We start from the raw sequence: 23567 nt of genomic DNA, 5'->3' as shown, positions 1-23567 counted from the left end.
CCTTCCAATGAATACCTAGGACTGATCTCCTTTAGGATGAACTGGCTGGATCTCCTTGCAGTCCAAGGAACTCTAAAGAGTCTTCTCCAACACCACAGTTCAAAAGCATCAATTCTTCAGCCCTCAGCTTTCTTAATAGTCCAACTCTCACATCCATACATGACCACTGGAAAAACCATAGCCTTGACTAGACAGACCTTTGATGATAAAGTAATGTCTCTGCTTTCTAATATGCTGTCTAGGTTGGTCATAACTTTCCTTCCAAGAGTAAGCGTCATTTAATTTCATAGCTGCAATCACCATCTGCAGTGATTTTGGAGGCCAGAAAAATAAAGTCAGCCACTGTTTCCACTGTTTCCCCATCTGTTTGCCGTGAAGTGATGGGACTGGATGCCATGATCTTAGTTTTCTGAATGTTGAGCTTTAAGCCAACTTTTTCACTCTCCTCTTTTACTTTCATCAAGAGGCTCTTTAGTTCTTCACTTTCTGCCAAAAGGGTGGTGTCATCTGCGTATCTGAGGTTATTGATATTTCTCCCAGCAATCTTGATTCCAGCTTGTGCTTCATCCAGCCCAGTATTTCTCATGATGTACTCTGCATATAAGTTAAATAAGCAGGGTGACAATATACAGCCTTGACATATTCCTTTTCCTATTTGGAACCAGTCTGTTCCATGTCCAGTTCTAACTCTTGCTTCTTGACATGCATACAGGTTTCTCAAGAGGCAGGTCAGGTGGGCTGCTATTCCCATCTCTTTCAGAATTTTCCACAGTTTATTGTGATCCATACAGTCAAAGGCTTTGGCATAGTCAAAAAATTAGATGTTTTTCTGGAACTCTCTTGCTTTTTTGATGATCCAGCGGATGTTGGCAATTGGATCTCTGGTTCCTCTGCCTTTTCTAAAACCAGCTTGAACATCTGGAAGTTCATGGTTCACGTATTGCTGAAGCCTGGCTTGGAGAATTTTGAGCATCACTTTACCAGCGTGTGAGATGAGTGCAATTGTGCGGTAGTTTGAGCATTCTTTGGCATTGCCTTTCTTAGGGATTGGAATGAAAACTGACCTTTTCCAGTCCTGTGGCCACTGCTGAGTTTTCCAAATTTTGCTGACATATTGAGGGCAGCGCTTTCACAGCATCGTCTTTCAGGATTTGAAATAGCTCAACTGGAATTCCATCACCTTCACTATCTTTGTTCGTAGTGATGCTTCCTAAGGCCCACTTGACTTCACATTCCAGGATGTCTGGCTCTAGGTGAGTGATCACACCATCGTGGTTATCTGGGTCGTGAAGATCCTTTTTGTACACCTCTTCTGTGTATTCTTGCCACCTCTTCTTAATATCTTTTGCTTCTGTTAGGTCCGTAGCATTTCTATCCTTTATCGAACCCATTTTTGCATGAAATGTTCCCTTGGTTTCTCTAATTTTCTTGAAGAGATCTCTAGTCTTTCCCATTCTGTTCTTTTCCTCTATTTCTTTGCATTGATTGCTGAGGAAGGCTTTCTTATCTCTCCTCGCTGTTCTTTGAATTCTGCGTTCAGTTGGGTATATCTTTGCCTTTCTCCTTTGCTTTTTGCTTCCCTTCTTTTCACGGTTATTTGTAAGGCCTCCTCAGACAGCCATTTTGCTTTTTTCATTTCTTTTTCCTGGGGATGGTCTTGCTCCCTGTCTTCTGTACAATATCACGAACCTCCATCCATAGTTCATCAGGCAGTCTGTATATCAATATTAGTCCCTAAATCTATTTCTCACTTCCACTGTATAATCGTTAGGGATTTGATTTAGGTCATACCTGGTCTTGTGGTTTTCCCCACTTTCTTCACTTTGAGTCTGAATTTGGCAATAAGGAGTTCAAGATCTGAGCCACAGTCAGCTCCCGGTCTTGTTTTTGCTGACTATATAGAGCTTCTCCATCTTTGGCTGCAAAGAATATAATCAATCTGATTTCGGTGTTGACCATCTGGTGATGTCCATGTGTAGAGTCTTCTCTTGTGTTGTTGGAAGAGGTTGTTTGCTATGACCAAATCTTGGTAGCCCTACTAAAGAAATTCATTCCTAGAGCTTTTCATGATGCCAGAAATACTTTTTCACCTTTGAATAATAGAAATATGTTAAAGAACATGATTTTCAAATATTAAATAAAAAACAAAAGTTTTTCAGCACTATATTTATTTTTTCATTTTTTTTTTTATTTTTTAGTTGGAGGCTAATTACTTTACAAGATTGTAGTGGTCTTTGCCATACATTGACATGAATCAGCCATGGGTTTACATGTGTTCCCCATCCCGATCCCCCCTCCCACCTCCCTCCCCATCGTATCCCTCTGGGTCTTCCCAGTGCACCAGCCCCGAGCACTTGTCTCATGCATCCAACCTGGGCTGGTGATCTGTTTCACCCTTGATAGTATACTTGTTTCAATGCTGTTCTCTCAGAACATCCCACCCTCACCTTCTCCCACAGAGTCTAAAAGTTTGTTCTGTACATCTGTGTCTCTTTTTCTGTTTTGCTTATGGGGTTATCGTTACCATCTTTTTAAATTCCATATATATGTGTTAGTATACTGTATTGGTGTTTATCTTTCTGGCTTACTTCATTCTGTATAATGGGCTCCAGTTTCATCCATCTCATTAGAATTGATTCAAATGAATTCTTTTTAATGGCTGAGTAATATTCCATTGTGTATATGTACCATAGCTTCCTTAACTACTCGTCTGCTGATGGGCATCTAGATTGCTTCCATGTCCTGGCTATTATAAACAGTGCTGCAATGAACATTGGGGTACACGTGTCTCTTTCAGATCTGGTTTCCTCGGTGTGTATGCCCAGGAGTGGGATTGCTGGGTCATATGGCAGTTCTATTTCCAGTTTTTTAAGGAATCTCCACACTGTTCTCCATAGTGGCTTTACTAGTTTGCATGCCCACCAACAGTGTAAGAGGGTTCCCTTTTCTCCACACCCTCTCCAGCATTTGCTTCTTGTAGACTTTTGGATAGCAGCCATCCTGACTGGTGTGTAATGGTACCTCATTGTGGTTTTGATTTGCATTTCTCTGATAATGAGTGATGTTGAGCATCTTTTCATGTGTTTGTTAGCCATCTGTGTGTCTTCTTTGGAGAAATGTCTGTTTAGTTCTTTGGCCCATTTTTTGATTGGGTCATTTATTTTTCTGGAATTGAGCTGCAGGAGTTGCTTGTATATTTTTGAGATTAATCCTTTGTCTGTTGCTTTGTTTGCTATTCCAGCACTATATTTAAATTACAGAAATAATCATAAAATACAGACTGGCAATAAAAGCACCCTAATCTCACTCACTCATGTGCAACTATTAATAACATTTCAGTATAAAACTTTCTGATTCCTCTTCTATATGTATTTGTGTTCATACTTGCTCTCGGAAAGGAAGGGATCTAACTTTGAAATAAGGTTCTCTTCTTGGCTTCATCTCTAATTTGTGGGACCTAGAAAGAGTTATTTGAATCCTCCATATGGAAATAATTAAACCTGATTTCTTACCTTGAACAGTGATGTGAGATTCAAATGAGATAATGTAAAAACTGGGGAGGCCTCTGGCATTTTGAAGTTTCTGTGTAATTTTACTCTTTTATAGCAGTGCAGCCTTGAAGTTAAAGTGTTGGTTGCGGAGCCCTTATTGACCACAGCCCAGATCTCAGGAGGCAATCTTCTGAAGGTCACGTTGGAGGCTGCCTACTCTGTGCCTGAATCCTTCATGCCAGTAGGGCCGCTGCAAAACTACATGGTTGGTATGCAAGTTCCGTCAGCTGGAGAGGTAAAGATTACAGCCTGATATTTATACAGATTTAAACACTCATATGGCCATCTCTTCCTCACCTTCTAAGATTTTGTTCAAAGCAAGCTCTGTTAACATCTGAGTTTTTCAGGCTCAAAAAAATCAAGTTTACTTCTGTTTTATACATGGATGTTAATTGTATAGTTTACATGTTACATATATCTTATGCATAATTTTTATCAATAAATACATATTTATTGTGGAAAATATGTAAATCACTTAAAAACTGACAATTTTTGGAAGTCATATTTCTACAAAGATTACTTTTTTGCATATATATTGTAAATTTTGTATAGTGTTTTACATTATAGTCTTTTAGTTCCAAGTTATTTTCTTAGTCCAGATTTCTATAGAATGATGTGTATGGGTCTTTTGAGGCTCCTAAAAGAGTTTTTCAAATTGCTTGCTAAAAAAGTATAGTTAGTTTCATCTGCTTTATTGCCATTTTACACTTTTTGTATAGAAATCTCCAATTCCTTTTCACCATTCAGCACTCCCACCTGCAGTGCAGTTTCTCAATATTTATCAACTCTTGTTATTTTCTTTTTTCATAATAGCCATCTTAATAGGTATGAAGTCGCAAACCTTGTGTTTTTGATTCATATTTCCCTAATGAAATAAAAATTAAAAGATGCTGAGCATCTTTTCATGTGCTGGCCATTTTATATCTTCTTTGTGGAAATATCTCTCCAAGTCCTTTGCTCATTTCTGACCTGGGTTGTTTGTCTTTTTTTTTTGTTTGTGTTTTTGTTGTTGGCATTTTAGGAGTCCTCTATATTTTTTAGCCGTTAATCCCTTATCAGATATGTGATTTATAAGTATTTTCTCCCATTCTGTTGGTTCCCTTTTCTTACACTGGTTAGTATCTTTTGATGCCCCAAAGTTTTCAACTTTAATGAAGTTCTGTTTATCCATTTTTAAATTTTGTTATAACCAAGAAATCATTGCCAAATGCGATGTACAGAGGCTTTTCCCCTGTGTTTGCATCTAACAATTTTATAGTTTTGGCTCTTATGTTTTGGCCTTTGATCCATTTTTGAGTTAATTTTTGTATATGGTGTTAGGTAAGAACCAGTCTTATTCTTTTGCATGTGAATAACTAGTCTTCTTAGAACCATTTGTTGGAAAGACTGTCCTGTCCATATTGAATGGTTTTGACATTCTTAATTTTGTCAATTTTTGCTAGCATTATTGGGGTTTTTTTTTGAGGAGCAGATTTTCAAAGATTGTTACTCTGCTATCCTGTAAAGGCCCCTCCTTCACAGAAGTTTTAAAACTTAACCCAAAGAATTAGAATAGTTGACTTACAGGTTATGCCAATTTTAACTTTTATAATAGACTAGAAAATTGCTTTCCATAGTTACACCTATTTACATTTCCATCAACTATGTATAAGAATACCATTAACTTTACAGTGCTGTCAACACTTAATATTTTCAGACTTTGACTCTGCCAATCTACGGTTTAAAATGATAGATATCTCATAGTTTTAATGTGCATTTCACTTACTCATGATATTTAGCATGTTTTTATTTAAATGTTGGATTTTCTAATTTGCTTTTCTCTAAATTGTCTATTTATAGACTTTGCCAATTTTCTGTTGCAAATTTATTTTAGATGAATTGCAGTATAAAAATGTTTATATTTTTAGCCTTTGTCACATTTGTTTTGTAAAAGAATTTTTAAAAAGGTACATCATGACTCTCATATAAATATAAAATGAAATAAAGGGATTAAACCAATTCAAACAAGAATCTGAACAAATGACCCAGATTTGTTCAGAGGTAAGGTGGTTTACCTTTTCCTGGTAAGCAACCAGAAAAGTTGTAATATGTTTGCTGATAATTCAAAACTTATCATCAGCCATAGGGCAATAATCAGTTATATTTTTACTGGACAAAATACATGTGCATATCTATGGACAAGAATAATTTGCATTATTATCGATTTTCTATAAATTACAGAATTATAAAATAGCACAAACAAATGAAGAACATAGGCCCCTCTTTAGACTCAGATAATCACAGAAGGGTCGTTAGATAATACCTGATATTCCAGTGAAAAGACACTTCAGTAATCTTTTTTTGTCCACTTCATAGTCTTTTACAAAATTTCCTGTTTTATGGTATTTATTTCTATAGAAGGACTATCCCATCTTCTTCAAGAATGGAACTCTGAAGCTTGGAGGGGAAAGAGAACCTGTTCCTCGGCCCAAAAAATGGCCTATTGCCAACATTCTGGCTCCTGGAGCTAATAACATTCCTGATAGTTTCATCGTTGGTGGTCCTTATGAGGAAGAAGAAGGTGAACTCAACCACCCTGAGGTGAAAGAATTACATGGTTTTTTGGTGGTAATCTCAGTTCACCGACATATGATAAAACATGTTTACAGTTTGTAAATCACTGTAACTCATATACATCCATGACCTCTTAAAACAATTATGTCAAAACAATTATCTATAGAAATTCTGATTAAAATATTTCCTGACTTAAGTCCAACAAGCAAAATAATTGATTTAATTAGTATTTTACTCTTTATCGCATTTGTAATTTATTTATTTATGAGTAAGTTATAATACAGTCACAAGTTGAAAAAGCATTAAGAGATACTCAGTTAAAGTCTCCCTGCTCTTCCTTGTCTCTTCTTCCTAATTCCTTCTTTGATCATCACCCTGATAGTTAACCTTTACTATAGTTTCTTGTGTTCCCTTTTGGATACTTTTTAATGAATACAAATTAAGCAAAAGTACATAGTTAAAGGAAGTCTCAGAAGCAAAAACGTTTAGAAAAGTAAAGTTTCCTAAAGATTCCTCACAAAGGGTTCAAGGGAGTCAAATTTCAGAAAGACTGGCTTAAGAGACATCGACATGGTAAAAGTCAGGGATGAAATTGTTTTTCTTTAGGATGTCCAGATTTACAGAAAGTATTCAAAGTCTTGCTGTTTTCAGAACTAGAACCTGTCAGGAAGACTATGCTATTTTTGCTTTATTTCAAGTGCGAAGTGTGTGTTTGTTTTTAACTGAGTATTATATAAAGTGCTTAATCATATTGGAAGCACGGAAAATCTGTTTTTTTTCTTCACATATTCATACACGCAAATACCTTCATGTATTCTTTCCCTATCTTTTTTTTCTACAAATGGTGACATACTCACATACTTCTGCAATTGCTTTTTTTGCTTTATAGTATATCATGGCGATTTTTCCCACATAAATATACAAAGAGCATTCTCATTCTTTTTTTTATTTGTACTTGCTATATGATATGAAATAGTATAAACATACTTTAATTTGCTTAATTAGTCTCCTGTTGGTGGACATTTAAGTTGTTGAAATTATTCTTTATATTCTTTCCTTTCCTCCCTCCTTCCCTCTCTCCTCCTGTTCCTTCCTTCCTTCCTTCATGTTTTTCTACAACATATGTTTGTCAAGGGCATAAGAAATTCTGTAAACACATTTGCAAATGTGTCTTGAACAAACTGATAATCATTAGTGGAAACATTTGATGAAGTAATTTTATAGTAAGTGGTTGAATTACTTTAGCGTCTGATTCTAAATATTTTGAATAGCGCCACTTGGGAAGCCCAGAGATAAGGCTAGCAGTATTTTAAAAATATTGTGTAGTGTCTTTTGTCATCATTGTGATTACTAAAAATTCATGGTTTACTTTTATTAATATTTTCACTTATATCAGATATTTTATTTTAGATATTTAGATTTTATGTTCCATTTATTTTGGATAACTAGTTCTCAACCTTGGTTGCTCATCACAGTCACCTGGAGAGCTTTTAAAACAACAGTGGCCAAACTCTAACCAGGTCAATTGTATAAGAATTTACTTTTAAAGTAATACCAATGCCCAAGGTTTGATTTTTTGTTTTTAAAAGCTTTCAGATAATTCCAATATGCATCCAGGGTTGAGAATCACTGATTGAGGTTATGTGAATGAATATTTGACAGTATCGGATTGATAAAAGGATAATATAAGTAATTTATTCTGTGTACTTTATTAATGGTAAAGTACTCAAAACTTTAAGATGGTGTTAGTGTTTTTAGTAGTAGTCATACGTAGAGTAGTAATAGTAATAGTAATAAAACTATTATGATCAAATCCATTAAAAGAATGCCCTCAGATGGAGCTGGAGGCAGCCAGGCCACACTGAGAGAATAAAAGTCTCTGTCTTATGATTTTATAGGATAGGGAATTTAGGAACCAAGCAGAATGCATGAAGAAAAGGATTACTTGGGACTTGGAAAGTCGCTGCTACCTTGATCCTCCTGCAGTTGTCAGGTAGGAAGAGGGAGGGAGTATTTCTAACCAATGGAGACTGTAGGTGGGAAGAAATATTTTATTATACTTTCGTTTATTTACAGTTGAGTTAAGGTGATCTGAGATTCTCTTCTACCACATCTGCTAATAGCAGGCTTCTAGTGATGGTAGTTTAACCATGGTGGATTCTTCTCTTTCATATAAAAGAAGGTCTGGCCTAGTATGTACGGTGGCTCTACAGTACTGTTAGGTATGCAGGCTCTTTCTCTTTGCTCTACCTTCTTTAACATGTGCATTCCATACACAAGGTTATCTTATGGTTCAAGATGGCTTATTGGCTCTCTAGCCTGCATGTTCATATTACTGGCAGAAAGTTGGAAGAGGCAACTGCTCATGGATTAAAAAAGGACACATGCTGGCTGTATTAGCCCTTTTTGTAGAACCTTCCTTCATCTCATTGCCCATCTCTCGAAGAAAAAGAGACTTAGGAAAGAGTGGTTTTGTTGGACACGTTGTCACCCATACCAGATCAGGATTTATTTACTAAAGCAGAATATGACACAGTTTTGTGTGGTTAACTATCAGTCTCTGGTCACAGTGCCCTAGTGATTAGGGAGAAGTGATAAATAAAGGATTATCAATATATGTATTATCTGAATGAAAAAATATATATATATTTTTTTAATTAGTAGGCTATTTTTAAAAGTTTTAGAATTATGGAAAAATTGATCATGTATTTCAGAGTTCCTATATACCCAACTTGATCGTAGTATATAATATAAATGTACATTGTTAGATTTGATTTGCTGATACTTCATTAAGGATATATTGTTGCTATTATCACTTTGAACAGTTATCTATTTGACTAATTAAAAGTAAGAAAAAATTTAAATTTATTTTACCTAAATCTGTTTCATTCTGATTCTCTTCCTGTCTTTATATGGATCCACATTTCTGACCCATATCATATCTTTTTCTGTGAAGACTTTTAGCATTTCTTGCATGACAGGTTTACTGTCCACAACTTGTTTCCATTTTTGTTTGACTAAAAGTCTATCTTTCCTTCATCTTTGAAGGATAATTCCAGTAGATACAGAATTCTAAGTTGGTAGTTTGTTTCTTTCAGAACTGTAAGTATTACATATCATTCTCTTCTTGCTTTCATGATTTCTGAAAGGAAATCCAAGATAATTTTTATCCTTATTCCTGTATAGGTAAGTTTTTTTTTTCTCTGATTTCAAGATTTTCTTTCTCTTTGGCTTTGTACAATTTGAATATGATATACCTAGGTGTAGTTTTATATATGTGTGTATATATATATATATATATATATATATATATATATATATATATTTATTTATTTATTATGCTTGGTGCACTCAACTTTCTAGATCTGTGGTATCTGTCACTAATTTGGTAAAATTTGCAGCCATCATGACTTCAAATATTTCTTCTGCTCCTTTCTCACGTTTTTCCCCTTCTGGTATTCCTATTACCTTTTGTAATTATCCCACAGTTCTTAGATATTCTTTTGTGATTAAAATTTTTTTTTCTCCTTTCTGTTTCAGTTTGGAAAATTTTTATTGGCTCAGTAGCTTCAAGATCACAAATTTTTTTCCCCAATTATGTCCAGTCTGTTGATAAGCCCATCAAATTAATTTTTCTTTTTTGTTAGTGTTTTTGGTTTCCAACATTTCCTTTTGATTCTTTCTTAGAATTTCCATCTCTCTACTTATATTACCCATATGTTCTTACATGTTTTCTACTTATTCCATTAGAGTCCTTATCATATTAATCAGTTATTTTAAATTATCTCCCTGATAATTTCAAAATCTGTGTCATATCTAATTCATATGATAGCTTTGCCTCTTCAGATGGTATTTTTCTTGCCTTTTAACATTTCTTGTAGTTTGTTTTTTTTTTTTTTTTGAAGGCTGGACATTATGTTTTGGGTAGTAAGAACTGTGGTAATTAGGTTTTTCAGTGTGAGGTGTTATGCTGACCTGGTTAGGAGGTAGGCCGTATTTAATGCTTCCTGTATCTGCAAGTGCTGGAGGCGTCAGTGTCCTTTCACTCCTTCCCTGTTGTCTTTGGGTTTGCTCCGAGCTTTTTCCCAAATAGGGTTTGTATTTTGCAGATTCTCAGTTATAATTCACTGTTATCATACTGGATCCTGTTGAATGATGGTAAAGTGTTGGAGAAAGGAAGTTTTCTATAATCCTGTGATTCAATCTCAGTGTTTTAATGAGTTTGAGTCCCTCGGTTGTGACTTCATAAGTGTGTCTTTTTTTCTTCCTCTTCTCATGTGAGAGAGGAAGGCTACATAGGGCTAGAGTTGTCTAATTGCCCTTTCCCTGAGTCACATAAAACTCTGATGAAGGAGTTTCCCTTACAGAGCAGGCCTTAATTACAGAGAACACTCTGGACATATTTTAGTACAGTTACTTTTCCCTTCTTTCTCCCTAAAACAATTTTTCTCCTGTTTTCACCATAAGAATCTGATGGAGCTCCTTGATTTAAACCCCAAGAAAGTGTGGAGACTCCCTAGGAGTGGGCACCCAGGAGTTTTTAACTCTCTGGTTTAGTTCATTCTCAGTCTCCAGCAATTTTTCACAATTATCTTTAAAGTGTTTCTACCAGTTAAACTGGCTCTAGTGGCTTCTGATGCCTGTAAGCTGATCTTAGCTATGCTTCTCTGTACTTGCTTGTTTCTCTATGTATCAAGGTGGTGATTTGCCATGTGAACTTAATTCTTAGGTGGATCTAAGAAAAGTCATTGATTTTTTATTTGAACAGCTTTTTTCTTGTTGTTAGGACAAGAATGACAGCTTTCAAGCTCTTTATGTGTCCAAGGTGACACTGGAAGTCCTACTGTGATTACTTTCACAGTAGAAATAAATGTATTTTATATTTTGTGTGTACTTGTTTGATTATTTCTTTAGAATTAATCGCTATAAGTAGAATTTCTGGGTCAAGGACTATGAATATTTTAAAGACTTTTGATTCATATTGTCAAACTGTTCTCAAAAACTGCAGTTTGCTTCTCCTAGCAATATAGTATAATTATTTTTGGAATTTTATAACTATGGGAAGGTTTTAAAAGTTCACATACCGAATAAGAATTTTTGCATATAAGCATTTTACTACTTTTAAAGAGAGGAATACTTTATTTTAACCTTAATTATACTAACCCCATTTTTGCATATAGTGCTAATGGGCTGATTCTTGATTTGCAGTTTTCAGAAGCGAATTGCTGATTGCCGATTTTGGCCCGTCGAGATCACAAGGGTTCCTCTGGTTGCTGTACCCAAAGGGAAATCTGCTAAATTTGAAAAGGTAAATTTGTTCACTTAAAAATATTTGTAGAGGAAATGCTGGGTCAGACCCATCCTGTTGCTCTGCTTCTAATTCTGATACCAAAGGAAAATGTGAACTGTGTGGCTGCTCCCTAGGGTAGCCAGCTTATCCTAATTTGCTTAATATTAATAATTTCCCAGTTTTAGTGCTGCAAGTCTCATGTGTCAGGAAACTCCCTTGTTCCTGGCAAATCAGAATGACTGGTAACCCTAGTTCCCTGTTGTCCACTAAAAATTATTTAGGCTTTATTCTCAGATATCCAGTTTCCCTTTAGCCCTTTGTTATAGTTTTACCACAAGTAAAACTATGAAATAGCCTTTGAATACGTCAAAAGTAGATAAATATTGGCTGTATGGTTCAACCTAATACATCTTTCCAAATTTATTTTAGACTGACCTACTTAAAATGTTTTAGCCTGCTAATTTTCATAGATGTGCTACTATTCTGAAAAGATACAGCTTTGATGAGCCTGGAACAAGTTCTCTACTGTTTTTTGTTTGTTTATGATAAAAATAAATGCATTTGTCCGAATGACTCTATTTCCAATTCACCTCACTGACTATGCCAACAGTTGCTTCCTATCCTACTGAAGAAGAAAACCACAGGAAGTAGGTCAATAAATGTCTACTGCAAAAAACCTTTTTTTAAAAAAATTGAAATATAGTTGTTGCACAATATTGTTAGTTTTTCAGGTGTACTTCATAATGATTTGACATTTACATACATTATGAAGTGTTCACCATGATAAGTCTAGTAGCCATCTGTCCCCATGTAAAGTTATTATAGTAATATTAACCACATTACTTATGTTGTATATTATTTCAGTATATCTCTGTGACTTATATAACTGGTTGTGTGGACCTCTTAATCTCCTTCAGTTGTTTTCTCTCACCCTCTCAATCACCACTCTGTCAGGCAACTACCCGTTTTTCTCTGTTTTTTTTTGTTTTATTCTTCCTTTTTGATTCCACATATAAGTGAGATGATGTGGTATTTGTCTTTCTGTGTCTGACTTATTTCACTTAGCATAATACTTTCTAGATCCATCCATGTTGTCACAAATGGCAAGGTTTCTTTTTTTATGGCTGAGTAATATTCCATCGTATGTGTATGTGTGTGTATATCACACACACACACACATATATGCCACATCTTCTTTATCTTTTTAATAAGGTTATTTATTTGTTTTTGGCTTTGCTGGGTCTTCGTTGCTGCATGGGCCTTTCTCTAGCTGCACCGTGTGGACGCTCTGCTCTGGTTGAAGCGCAGAAGCTTCTCAGTGCTTGCTGCAGCGGCTGTTGCAGAGCGTGCGTGTGGGCTTCAGCAGCTGTAGCCCGTGGGCGCGGGAGTTGTGCCTCCCCGGCTCTGGAGCACAGGCTCAGTAGTGTTGGCACTTGGGCTTAGTTGCCCCGTGGCATGTGGAATCTTCCCGTACCAGGGGTGGAACCCATGTCTCTTGCTTTGTCAGATGGATTCTTTACTACTGAGCCACCAGGGAAGCCCTTTCTTTATCTATTGATAGACACTTAGGTCGCTTCCATATCTATTTTACATAATCCTGTAAAGAATATTGAAGTACATATTTATTTTCCATTTAATAATATTGTTTTCTTCAGGTAAATACACCAAAGTGAAAATGCTAGATCAAATGGCAGGTATATTTTTAATTTTTTGTGGAACCTCCCTAGCGTTTTCCATAACCACTCACCGGTTTATAATCCCATCGACTGTTGTACTGAGAAAAGACTTTCCTTTTCTCCACATCCTTGCCAGTGCTTATCTTCTTTTGATGGCAGCTATTCTGACAGGGGACTTCCCACATGGCTCACTGGTAAAGAATCTGCCTTCCAGGACAGAAGACACAGGTTCGATCCCTGGGTCGGGAAGATCCTCTGGAGGAGGAAATGGCAACCCACTCTAGTTTCCTTGCCTGGAAAATCCCGTGGACAGAAGACCCTGGTGAGCTCCAGTCCATAGGGTCGTAAAATGTTGGACACAACTGAGCACACATGCATGCTTTCTTACAGGTGTGAGATGATATTTCATTGTGGTTTAGATTTGCATTTCCCTGATGGTTATTGATATTGAACATCTTTTCATGTATCTGTTGGTCATCTGTATGCCTTCTCTGGCAAAATGCCTATGAAAGTCTTCTGCCCATTTTTTTTTTTTTTTTTAAACATTTATTTTTATTTATTTGGCTACATAGAGTCTTAGTTGTGGCATGTGGGATCTAGTTCCCTAACCAGGGATCGAACCCAGCCCCCCTGCATCAGGAGCGCAGAGTCTTAGCCACTGGACCACCAGGGAATTCCCAGTCTTCTGCCCATTTTTAAATCCAGTTTTTTTTTTGTTTATTTTTTTGATGTGTTTTATGAGTTCTTTGTACATTTTGGATATTAACCACTTTTTGAATATATAGTTTGCAGATATTTTCTCCCATTTAGTAAGTGGCCTTTACGTTTTGCTCATAGATTCTTTTCCTATGCAAAAACTTTTTAGATTGATATAGTCCAATTTATTTTTACTCTTGTTTCCCTTGCCTGAGGAGTCATATCCAATAAATATTGCTGTCAAAGAGTATATTGCCTCTGTTTCCCTCTAGAAGTTTTATGGTTTCAGGTGTTACATTTAAGTCTTTTATCCATTTTGAGTTTAGTCTTGTATACATTTTGGGAACGTAGGCCAGCTGATTCTTTTGCATGACCAGTTTCCCCATCAGCATTTATTGAGGAGGCTGTATTTTTCATTGTGTAGTCTTCTCTCCTATGTTAAATTAATTGACCATACGAGTGTTATTTCTTTACCTTCTGTTCCATTCCATTGATCTGTGTGTGTGTTTTTGTGCCAGTACGATACTCTCTTTATTACCCTAGCTTTGTAGTATAGTTGGAATCAGGGAGCTTGATATCTTCAGCTTTATTCTTCTTTCTTGAGATTGCTTTGGTTATTCAGAGTGTTTTGTGGCTCCTTTTAGAGCCTTTAGAGCCTCTTTTTGTGGCAAATTTTACAATTATTTGTTTCAGTTCTGTGAAAAATGCCCTTGGTATTTTAATAGGAATTGCACCAAATCTTTAGTGCCTGGAGTAGTAGTATTTTAACAATGTTAATTCTTTCAATCCATAAACATGGTATATCTTTACAGTTGTTTGTGTCGTCTTCAGTTTCTTTCCTTAGTATCTTGTATCTTGTACTTTTCAAAGGACAAGTCTTTGGCCGCCTTACTTATATTTATTCCTAGATATTTTATTCTTTTTGATGCATTTTTCAATGGGAGTGTTCTCTTAATTCTTCTTTCTGATAATTCATTGTTAGTAAGTAGAAATGCAGTGGATTTCTGATATTGATTTTGTATCCTGCAAATTTATTGAATTCATTTATTAGTTCTAGTAGTTTTGGGGTGGCATCTTTAGGATTTTCTATATATAATACCATGTCTGCAAACGGTGGCAGCTTTATTACTTCTTCCTTTCCAATTTGGATTCCTTTTTTTTTTTTTTTTCTTTTTCTTTTCTGAGTGCTGTGTCTAGGACTTCTAATACTATGTTGAATAAAGGTGGTAAGAGTGAGCATTCTTGTCTTGTTCTTGATCTCAGAGGAAATACTTTCAGCTTCTTACCTTTGAGGATGCTGTTGGCTTTGAATTTGTCATATATGACCTATATGATGTTGAGATGCATTTCCTCTATGCCCACTTTGTTGAGGGTTTTTAATCATAAATGGATGTTGGATTTTATCAAATGCTTTTTCTGCATCTGTCAAGAAAGTCATATGATTTTTATTCTTCAGTTTGTTAATGTGTTATATTACATTGATTGATTTGTGAATATTAAGCTCCAGGAGTTGGTGATAGACAGGGAAGCCTGGCATGCTGGTCCATGGGGTCGCAAAAAGTCGGACATGACTGAGCAACTGAACTGAACTGAACCCGTCCATGCATCCCTGTATTAAATCCCAGTTTGTCGTAGTGTACAATCTTTTTAATGTATTGTTGAATCCGTTTCCTGATATTTTGTTGAGGATTTTGAAATTTATATTCATCAGGGATATGATTTCTAAAACATAATGTTATCATACGAAGACAGGACTTTAAGTCTAATTTCTGCTTACTATTTTTGTCTTGTTTTCTTTTTTTTTTGGTTATGCTGCATATTCATTGCTGAGCATGGGCCTTCTCTAGTTGCGGCGCGTGGGGGTTACTCTGTAGCTGTGGGCTTCTCACTGTGAAGCACAGGCTCTAGGTGCGCGGGGCTCAGTCGTTGCAGCACAGGAGCTCAGCAGTGGTGGCTCACGGGCTTAACTGCTCCACGGCATGTGGGTGGAATCTTCCTGGACCAGGCATCAAATCCATGTCCCCTGCATTGGCAGGTGGATTTTAATCCACTGTACCACCAGGGAAGTCCTTTGATATTGTTATAATCAGCAAAATCAAAGAGATTACTTTTAACCTTGTAGAAATTAAATGTGTTTTCCTTCATTTAATTTATTTTTTCCTTGTAAATGCTTTCTATGGCAAACTATACAACCATTAAAATTATGTTAATGTATATTTGCTGACATGTTCTTCATCTTTGTAATGAGAATTTAGATGAGATTGGGGTTGACAAATACATGATGGCAGACTGTCATTCATCCTCTTTCATTCATGGCAGATATTACTTTGATTAAAGTATTCTTTCCTTTTGAACCCATCCTTTTGAATCTAGATAAGGACGTAGAATCTTTGTCAACAGAGTATTCTAAAACACCTCCAGTAATATTAGAATTTAAGCATAAGTGAAATCCTGTTTGTCATCACTGGTCCAGATGATTTGTAAGGCTCTTTTCATTTATATGAGCCTGTGAACTAAAGCTAAGGCCACAGTCTGATTTCTCTTAAGCTTTTTTTATTGTTATTATTGTGGGTTTTTTTGCAAAGTTTCATTTTTTTCCTAAGAATCAACATGGTGAAATTGACTTTTTGGTTGAATATACATTATTAGAGTATTTGCTGATCAAACTACTATCTTTACTATTAATACTGTTAATATATATTATCTCAGTGATCATGGTATTATTAAATGCACTTATACATAAATAAGCAGAGACCCAAAATATCTATATAACTGGCTTAAATCAAGTAGCATAGCTAGTTCCTAAAGTCAGATCTTTGCACTGCTCAGTCAGAGCTCCAGACCTTATATTACATTACTCTGTAACACTAACAGCTATCTGTTTTTATTTCTTTAGACTGATGATGAAGGTCAGTTTTCATTTCATGGTGTGGCTTATGTTAATATGGTGCCATTGCTGTATCCAGGTGTAAAGAAGATTCGGGGAGCTTTTCATGTTTACCCTTACCTAGATAGTACAGTCTATGAAAAGGTAAGAAAAATTAGTATAGAAGTTATCATCCTAATTTATTCTTATATATGTGTTTACTTATATCTTTAGCACACACATCTTTGCAGTTGATATTTGGAAACAGTTGATACACTGGGATGTTAAATATAGAGCCTTGAAGTCTTTTGCCCTCGAATCTTAAAAACTTTAGGATAACAAAAAGCCCAAAACTGGAAACAACCCAAATTTCTATCAACAGGTGTTCAGAAAAACAAATTATGTGGTATAACCATACAGTGGAATGCTATTTGGCAATAAAAAGGAATGAGCTATTAAATATGCAATATGGATGAATCTCAAATGTATTATGATAAATGAAAGAAACCAGACAAAAGAGGGTACATACTGTATGATGCCAATGAAATACAGTTATCAGAAGTAGAAAGCAAATCAGTGGTTGCCTGGGAAGAGGGATAGAGGGAAGAATGGATTACAAAAGAAATATGAGAAAAAATTTAGAGATGATGGGAATATTGGTTATTCTGACTGATGAAATTGTATACTTTAAATATGTAGTTTATATTAAAAAGCAGAGACATTACTTTGCCGACAAAGGTCCATCTAGTCAAGGCCATGGTTTTTCCAGTGGTCATGTATGGATGTGAGAGTTGGACTATAAAGAAAGCTGAGCGCCGAAGAATTGATGCTTCTCAACTGTGGTGTCGGAGAAGACTCTTGAGAGTCCCTTGGACTGCAAGGAGATCCAACCAGTCCATCCTAAAGGAGATCAGTCCTGGGTGTTTATTGGAAGGACTGATGTTGAAGCTGAAACTCCAATACTTTGGCCACCTGATGCAAAGAGCTGACTCTTCTGAAAAGACCCTGATGCTGGGAAAGATTGAGGGCGAGAGGAGAAGGGGACAACAGAGGATGAGATGGTTGTATGGCATCACCAACTCAATGGACATGAGTTTGGGTAGGTTCCGGTAGTTGGTGATGGACAGAGAGGCCTGGCATGCTGCAGTTCATGAGGTCTCAAAGAGTCGGACACGACTGAGTGACTGAACTGAACTGATATAGGCGTGTGTGCGTGTGTAGTCACTAGTCAGATCTGACTCTTTGGGACCCTTTGGACTGTAGCCCACCAGGCTTCTCAGTCCATGGGCTTCTCCAGGCAAGAATACTGGAATGGGTTGCCTTGTCCTCCTCCAGAGGATCTTCCAAACCCAGGAATCGAACCACGTCTCCTGTGTCTCTTGCACTGGCAGGCAGATTCTTTACCCACTGAGCCACTGGGGAAACCTCTTGCATAGGCACACCTTATTTTATTGTCCTTTGCTTTACTAGTCTTCATAGATGTTGTATTTTCTTTTTACAAACTGAAGGTTTGCAGTAACCCTGAGATGAGCAAGTCGACGGGTGATATTTTCCAGCCGCACTTGCTCACTTTGTGTCTCTGTGTCACGCTTTGTTCATTCTCACAGTATTTCAAACATTATTGTTTTATTTCTTATAGTGATCTGTGTTGTTACTAATCTAATCATTTTGGCCTTTTTTTTTTTTTTTTAGTGAAGAAGTATTTTTAAATTAAGACCTGTACATTGGTTTTTGAGACATTGCTATTGTACACTTAATAGATTACAGTATAGTGTAAATGTAACTTTTATTTGCATTGGGAAACCAAAAAAATCCATGTCTTGCTTTACTGCAATTATTTGCTTTATTGATGTAGTCTGGAACCAACCTGCAGTATCTCTAAAGTAAGCCTATATTTCAATTTTACCTCAATAAAGTTGGATACAAAATCTTTAGAATAATGCAAGAAGTCTCTTGTGTTCAGTATGCAAAAATTTAAATCCATGTACTGATTAATGAGCCAAAATATGGTTCTTTCTATTTTCAGATGTTAAAATACAAATTATTTATTTAAGAGAAAAATCAGTTTTATCATGTTGCTTCTTAGGAGAAAGTGCAGCTTTATAAAAATCCATAGTTGGAGAAGGAAATGGCAACCTACTGCAGTATTCTTGCCTGAGAAATCCCGTGAAGGGAAGAGTCTGGCAGGCTACAGTGCATGGGGTAACACCTAATTTTATCTTGGCAATTTAATTTTTCCTCCCAAAGAGGCACTCCTCAGTCATGTGAGCTTCGACTCCAGTGAATCTGGACTGATCCCTGACTCAAGATAGTTAAGAAAGACATTTGCAGTGATGATGCTCATAGATTTTATATATGCATTGAAGACATACGTATCAAATCTTGTACACAGAAAAATGAGTCATCTTTACACTGAAAAGTCAAAAGTAATAGTTCCTGTGTGCTGGGAACATGAGAAAATATTTTTTCTCCTTTTTTTTTTTAAAATTTTCCATGGGGGGAAAAAAAAGTTTCTATGATTGGGAGAAGTTTTTTCAAAAATGGTGGAAAGTGAATTTTACAGAAACCCAGTAAATAATTTTCAAGAAAATTTTAAAAGCAAAAACAAATATAACCAAAATTCCATGACTCCAACAAAACTATTTTAAGTTTTACACTTTCTTTGCTATGATTTGACCACATTCACTGTTTCATAGTTACAACAAAATAAATATTTATAATTTACTTACTTAAAAAAAATTAGTAATAACAAAAACATGTTACTATTTCATCATTATTAGGACAGCTATTACTCAATAATAGAGTCATGAAAGACCCATCATCTCTATTTGAAAACCAAATGAGTAAGAAACTCTGTATAAGTATCCTTTGAATCAGAAGTCAGGTTTATAGGGATTTGTCTGAAATAAATAATAGGATCAAAGCCCTTGTATTCATGAAAACTTTTGGGGATCAATAATAGCAAAACTAAACTTAAGATTGAATGTCTAATAATAATAGAGGATGGATTAATAGATTATTGTAAATAAAAATGGTGGAACTTGCATCCATTAAAAATACAAGCAAAAAACAAAGAAAAAAGATAAGCATTATGGCTTCCCTGGTAGTCCAGTGGTTAAAGAATCTGCCTTGCAACACAGGAGACACAGGTTCAGTCCTTGGTTCGGGAAGGTCTCATACGCTGCAGGGAAACCAAGTCCGTGCATCACAACTACTGAAGCCTACGTGCCTAGAGCCTGCGCTCCGCGGCAAGAGAAGCCACCGTAATGCAAAGCGTGGCACCTCAGCTAGAGAGCAGCTCCCACGCTCCGCAGTTTGATAAAGCCCAGTGCAAAAGAAAAAAAAGTAATGAAGTATATATACTTAGGAAATAGAATTTTTTAAAAAGATAAACATGCTTTGTAGATAATTAAATGCAAAAAAGAAAGCAAAAATTTTGCATATAGCATAGATCATGATAAATTCCAAGTGAGTTTACTAAAGTTTACTGAAGTGAGTTAAATGTGAAGTCTATAGAAAAAGAAGTGGCTATTAATTAAATATATTAATTAAGGGAAGACTTCCTGTGCTTGAGAAGAATGAAAGGTGTAAAAGATTTAGATTGCCAAAAAATAAAAATCTATACATAGAAGAAACCATCACAAACCAAATTACAATGTACCTAAAAAATCAGGGCAAATGTTTGAATATATATCAGAACGATGACTACTATTCCTAAAATATAAACTACTTTATCTTATCAGTCATTTCAAGGTGTTTTTGGTGAATCTGAGGGAAATAATATATTATAATCAAAAGGTTATAGGCTTTGATGTCAGGCAGTTTCTAGATTGAATTCTGGAACTTCCAGACTAGCTGCCATTTACTGACTTTGGGCAAGTGACTAAATTTCTCTCAACTTTATGCATTAGTAAAATGGAGACAGTATTTGTTTCCTATAATTGTTTTACATATTAAAAGAGATAAAATACATAAAGCACTAGAGATATAGTTGACACACAGACATTTTTATTTATTACTTTTATTATATGCATGTGAAGAAGATTATTCAAATTATTCTTAGGAAAAATTTAAAAAACATGAACAGATACATGTGATAGTCTGTTAAATGAAAAAGGATGTACAACTACATCCACTATGATCACAACTTTTTATAAATGCATAATCATAGTTTTTTAAATATATGAAAAATGCTTGAAAGGAATCACTTCTGGCTATGTCTGAGTGACAAGGTAGTCAAATTTTCTCCCCCTAGAAGCAACTATAAAGCTCAATGCATTGACAAAATGCCATTTCAGCACTCTGGAAATTGACCAAAGACATCAACAAACTGAGAAGTATTAATGCATGAAAAACTGTGGAGTTTGAGGCATTCTTGCCAACATCTACTCCTAAACCACCTCCTCCTCTCTTTTATTCTGAAAGTGAAAGTCACTCAGTTGTGTCTGACTCTTTACGACCATGTGGACTGTAGCACATCTGGCTTCCCTGTCCTTTACTCTCTCCTGGAGTTTGCTCAAACTCATGTCCATTGAGTCAGTGATGCCATCCAACCGTCTCACCCTCTGTCATCCCCTTCTCTTTCTGTCTTCAATCTTTCCCAGCATCAGGGTCTTTTCCAATGAGTCAGCTCTTTGCATCAGGTGGCCAATGTATTGGAGCTTCAGCTTTAGCATCAGTCCTTCCAATGAATATTCAGGGCTGATTTCCTTTAGGATTGACTGGTTTGATCTCCTTACTGTCCATGGGACTTTCAAACGTCTTCTCTAGCACCACATTTTGAAAGCATTACATAGATATAATTTATATATGATAAAAGTAGCATAAAGAATGGAGAGTAAAATGGAACTGTAGTACAATAAAGTTTCCATTTTTACAAGAATTAAGTTAGGCTCAGTGTGCAATAGGCTGTGATTAGTTCAGATGCATATCGTAATCTCTAAAGCAACCTCTAAAAAAAGTATGTGTGTAGGTACAGTACACATGGGAAGGTCCCCTGGAGGAGGCATGGCAACCCACTCCAGTGTTCCTGCCTGGAGAATCCCATGGACAGAGGAGCCTAGCGGGCTACAGTCAGTAGGGTCACAGAGAGTTGGATATGACTGAAGCAACTTAGCACTCACTCACTCACCATACTCATGCATAAAAGTATATATATATATATATATATTTAATATTAAAAGAAAGCACTTAAAGGAGGAACAGAGGAGCAAAAAAGACAAGATATATAGAACACAAATAGCAAAATGTCAAATATAAATGTAAATATTTTAATAATAACACATGTGAGTAGTCTAAACACACCAGTGAAAGGAAAGAGATTATGAGATTGGATTTTTTTAAAAAGTCAGGATTTGAGAAATCAAATATATGATATCACTTATGTGTGGAATCTAAATAATAATACAAATGAATTTATATACAAAATATAAACACACTCAGATTTAGAAAATAAACTTATGTTTACCAAAGGGGAAAGGAAGTGAGGGGAGGTTTAAATTAGTAGTATGATATTAACAGATACAAACTACTGAACATAAATAAATAAACAACAAGGATTTACTTCAGAACACAGGGAATTGTTTTCAATATCTTGTAGTAATCTATAATGTAAGATAATCTGAAAAATGTTTGTAACTGAGTCACTTTTCTTTCTTTTTTTTTTTTTTACTGAGTCACTTTTCTGTATACCTGAAATTGACAACTATAAATCAACTATATTTCAATAAAAAATCAAGATTCAATGATATGCTATCTATAACAAATACATTTTGACTCAAAGACACATAAGTTGAAGTAAAAGGATGGAAAAGTTATACTATGCAAATAGGAACAGAGCTAAGTGGCTATATTTATATCAGACAAAATAGACTTCAAGATGAGTAATATTACAAATACAGCATGGCATGTCAATCAGGAAGATAGGATTTATAAATTATGATTATATATAATACATGTGTAAATAATAAATGTATATACATCTAACTGCAGAACCTTATTATGCATGAAGCCAAACTCAACAGAATTGAAAGAGGTAACAGGCAATTTGGCAGTTAACATTTAGAAATTTCAATATTCTACTCTTAATCCTTGGCAGAACAACTATTTAGAAAATCTTCGTTAAACATAATCTATGTTTAATAATTAATTATGTTTATAATTAATAATTTAATAAGCAAAATTATTTTAATATAGAAAATCTGCATTAAATATAAACATAATCTTTATTAAACTTACCATATGTGTGTATGTGTGTGTGCTCAGTCATGTCTTTGCGCCCCTATGGACTGTAGCCCACCAGTCTCCTTTGTCCATGGGATTTTCCTGGCAAGAATACTGGAGTGGGTAGCCATCTCCTCTTCCAGGGGATCTTCCCAACCCAGGGATTGAACCCATATCTCCCGCACTGCAGGCGGATTCTTTACTGCTGGGCCACCTGGGCTTCCCCAAATTTACCATGTGAAGTGAAGTGAAAGTCATTCAGTCATGTGCTCGCTTCGGCAGCACATATACTAAAATTGGAACAATACAGAGAAGATTAGCATGGCCCCTGCGCAAGGATGACACGCAAATTCGTGAAGCGTTCCATATTTTTGAGACTCAGATGTATAGAACAGACTTGTGGACTCTGGGAGAAGGCGAGGGTAGGATGTTTCAAGAGAACAGCATTGAAACATGTATATTATCTAGGGTGAAACAGATAACTAGCCCAGGTTGGGTACATGAGACAAGTGCTCGGGCCTGGTGCACTGGGAAGACCCAGTGGGATCGGGTGGAGAGGGAGGTGGGAGGGGGGACTGGGATGGGGAATACATGTAAATCCATGGCTAATTCATTTCAATGTATAACAAAAACTACTGTAATGATGTAAAGTAATTAGCCTCCAACTAATAAAAATAAATGGAAATAAAAAAGAAAAAAGAAAGTCATTCAGT

General features: G+C 35.7%; 1 protein-coding gene and 1 non-coding gene across 5 annotated transcripts in view; both read left to right on the top strand.

Moving 5' to 3' along the window:
• The window catches only part of CFAP70 (cilia and flagella associated protein 70), an 80822-nt gene that overhangs the window by 10593 nt on the left and 46662 nt on the right, over nt 1-23567 (top strand). For 3 of the 4 annotated variants that reach the window (XM_020894946.2, XM_020894915.2, XM_020894925.2), the window contains exons 6-10: nt 3607-3786; nt 5949-6131; nt 8003-8097; nt 11313-11412; nt 16663-16797. In XM_020894946.2, coding sequence (XP_020750605.2) covers nt 3607-3786; nt 5949-6131; nt 8003-8097; nt 11313-11412; nt 16663-16797 — 693 coding nt within the window. The remainder of the gene's footprint in view (nt 1-3606; nt 3787-5948; nt 6132-8002; nt 8098-11312; nt 11413-16662; nt 16798-23567) is intronic. The other variant, XM_020894935.2, reaches the window with a different exon arrangement.
• LOC139036144 (U6 spliceosomal RNA) lies at nt 23121-23227 on the top strand. Its single transcript, XR_011488876.1, has one exon. It is a non-coding gene; the product is annotated as a U6 spliceosomal RNA (small nuclear RNA).

This window comes from Odocoileus virginianus, chromosome 7 (assembly GCF_023699985.2).
Source record: "Odocoileus virginianus isolate 20LAN1187 ecotype Illinois chromosome 7, Ovbor_1.2, whole genome shotgun sequence".
Lineage (NCBI taxonomy): Eukaryota > Metazoa > Chordata > Mammalia > Artiodactyla > Cervidae > Odocoileus > Odocoileus virginianus.
The sequence above is the reverse complement of the archived record's forward strand: the minus strand, read 5'-3'. Positions and strand labels throughout refer to the sequence as shown.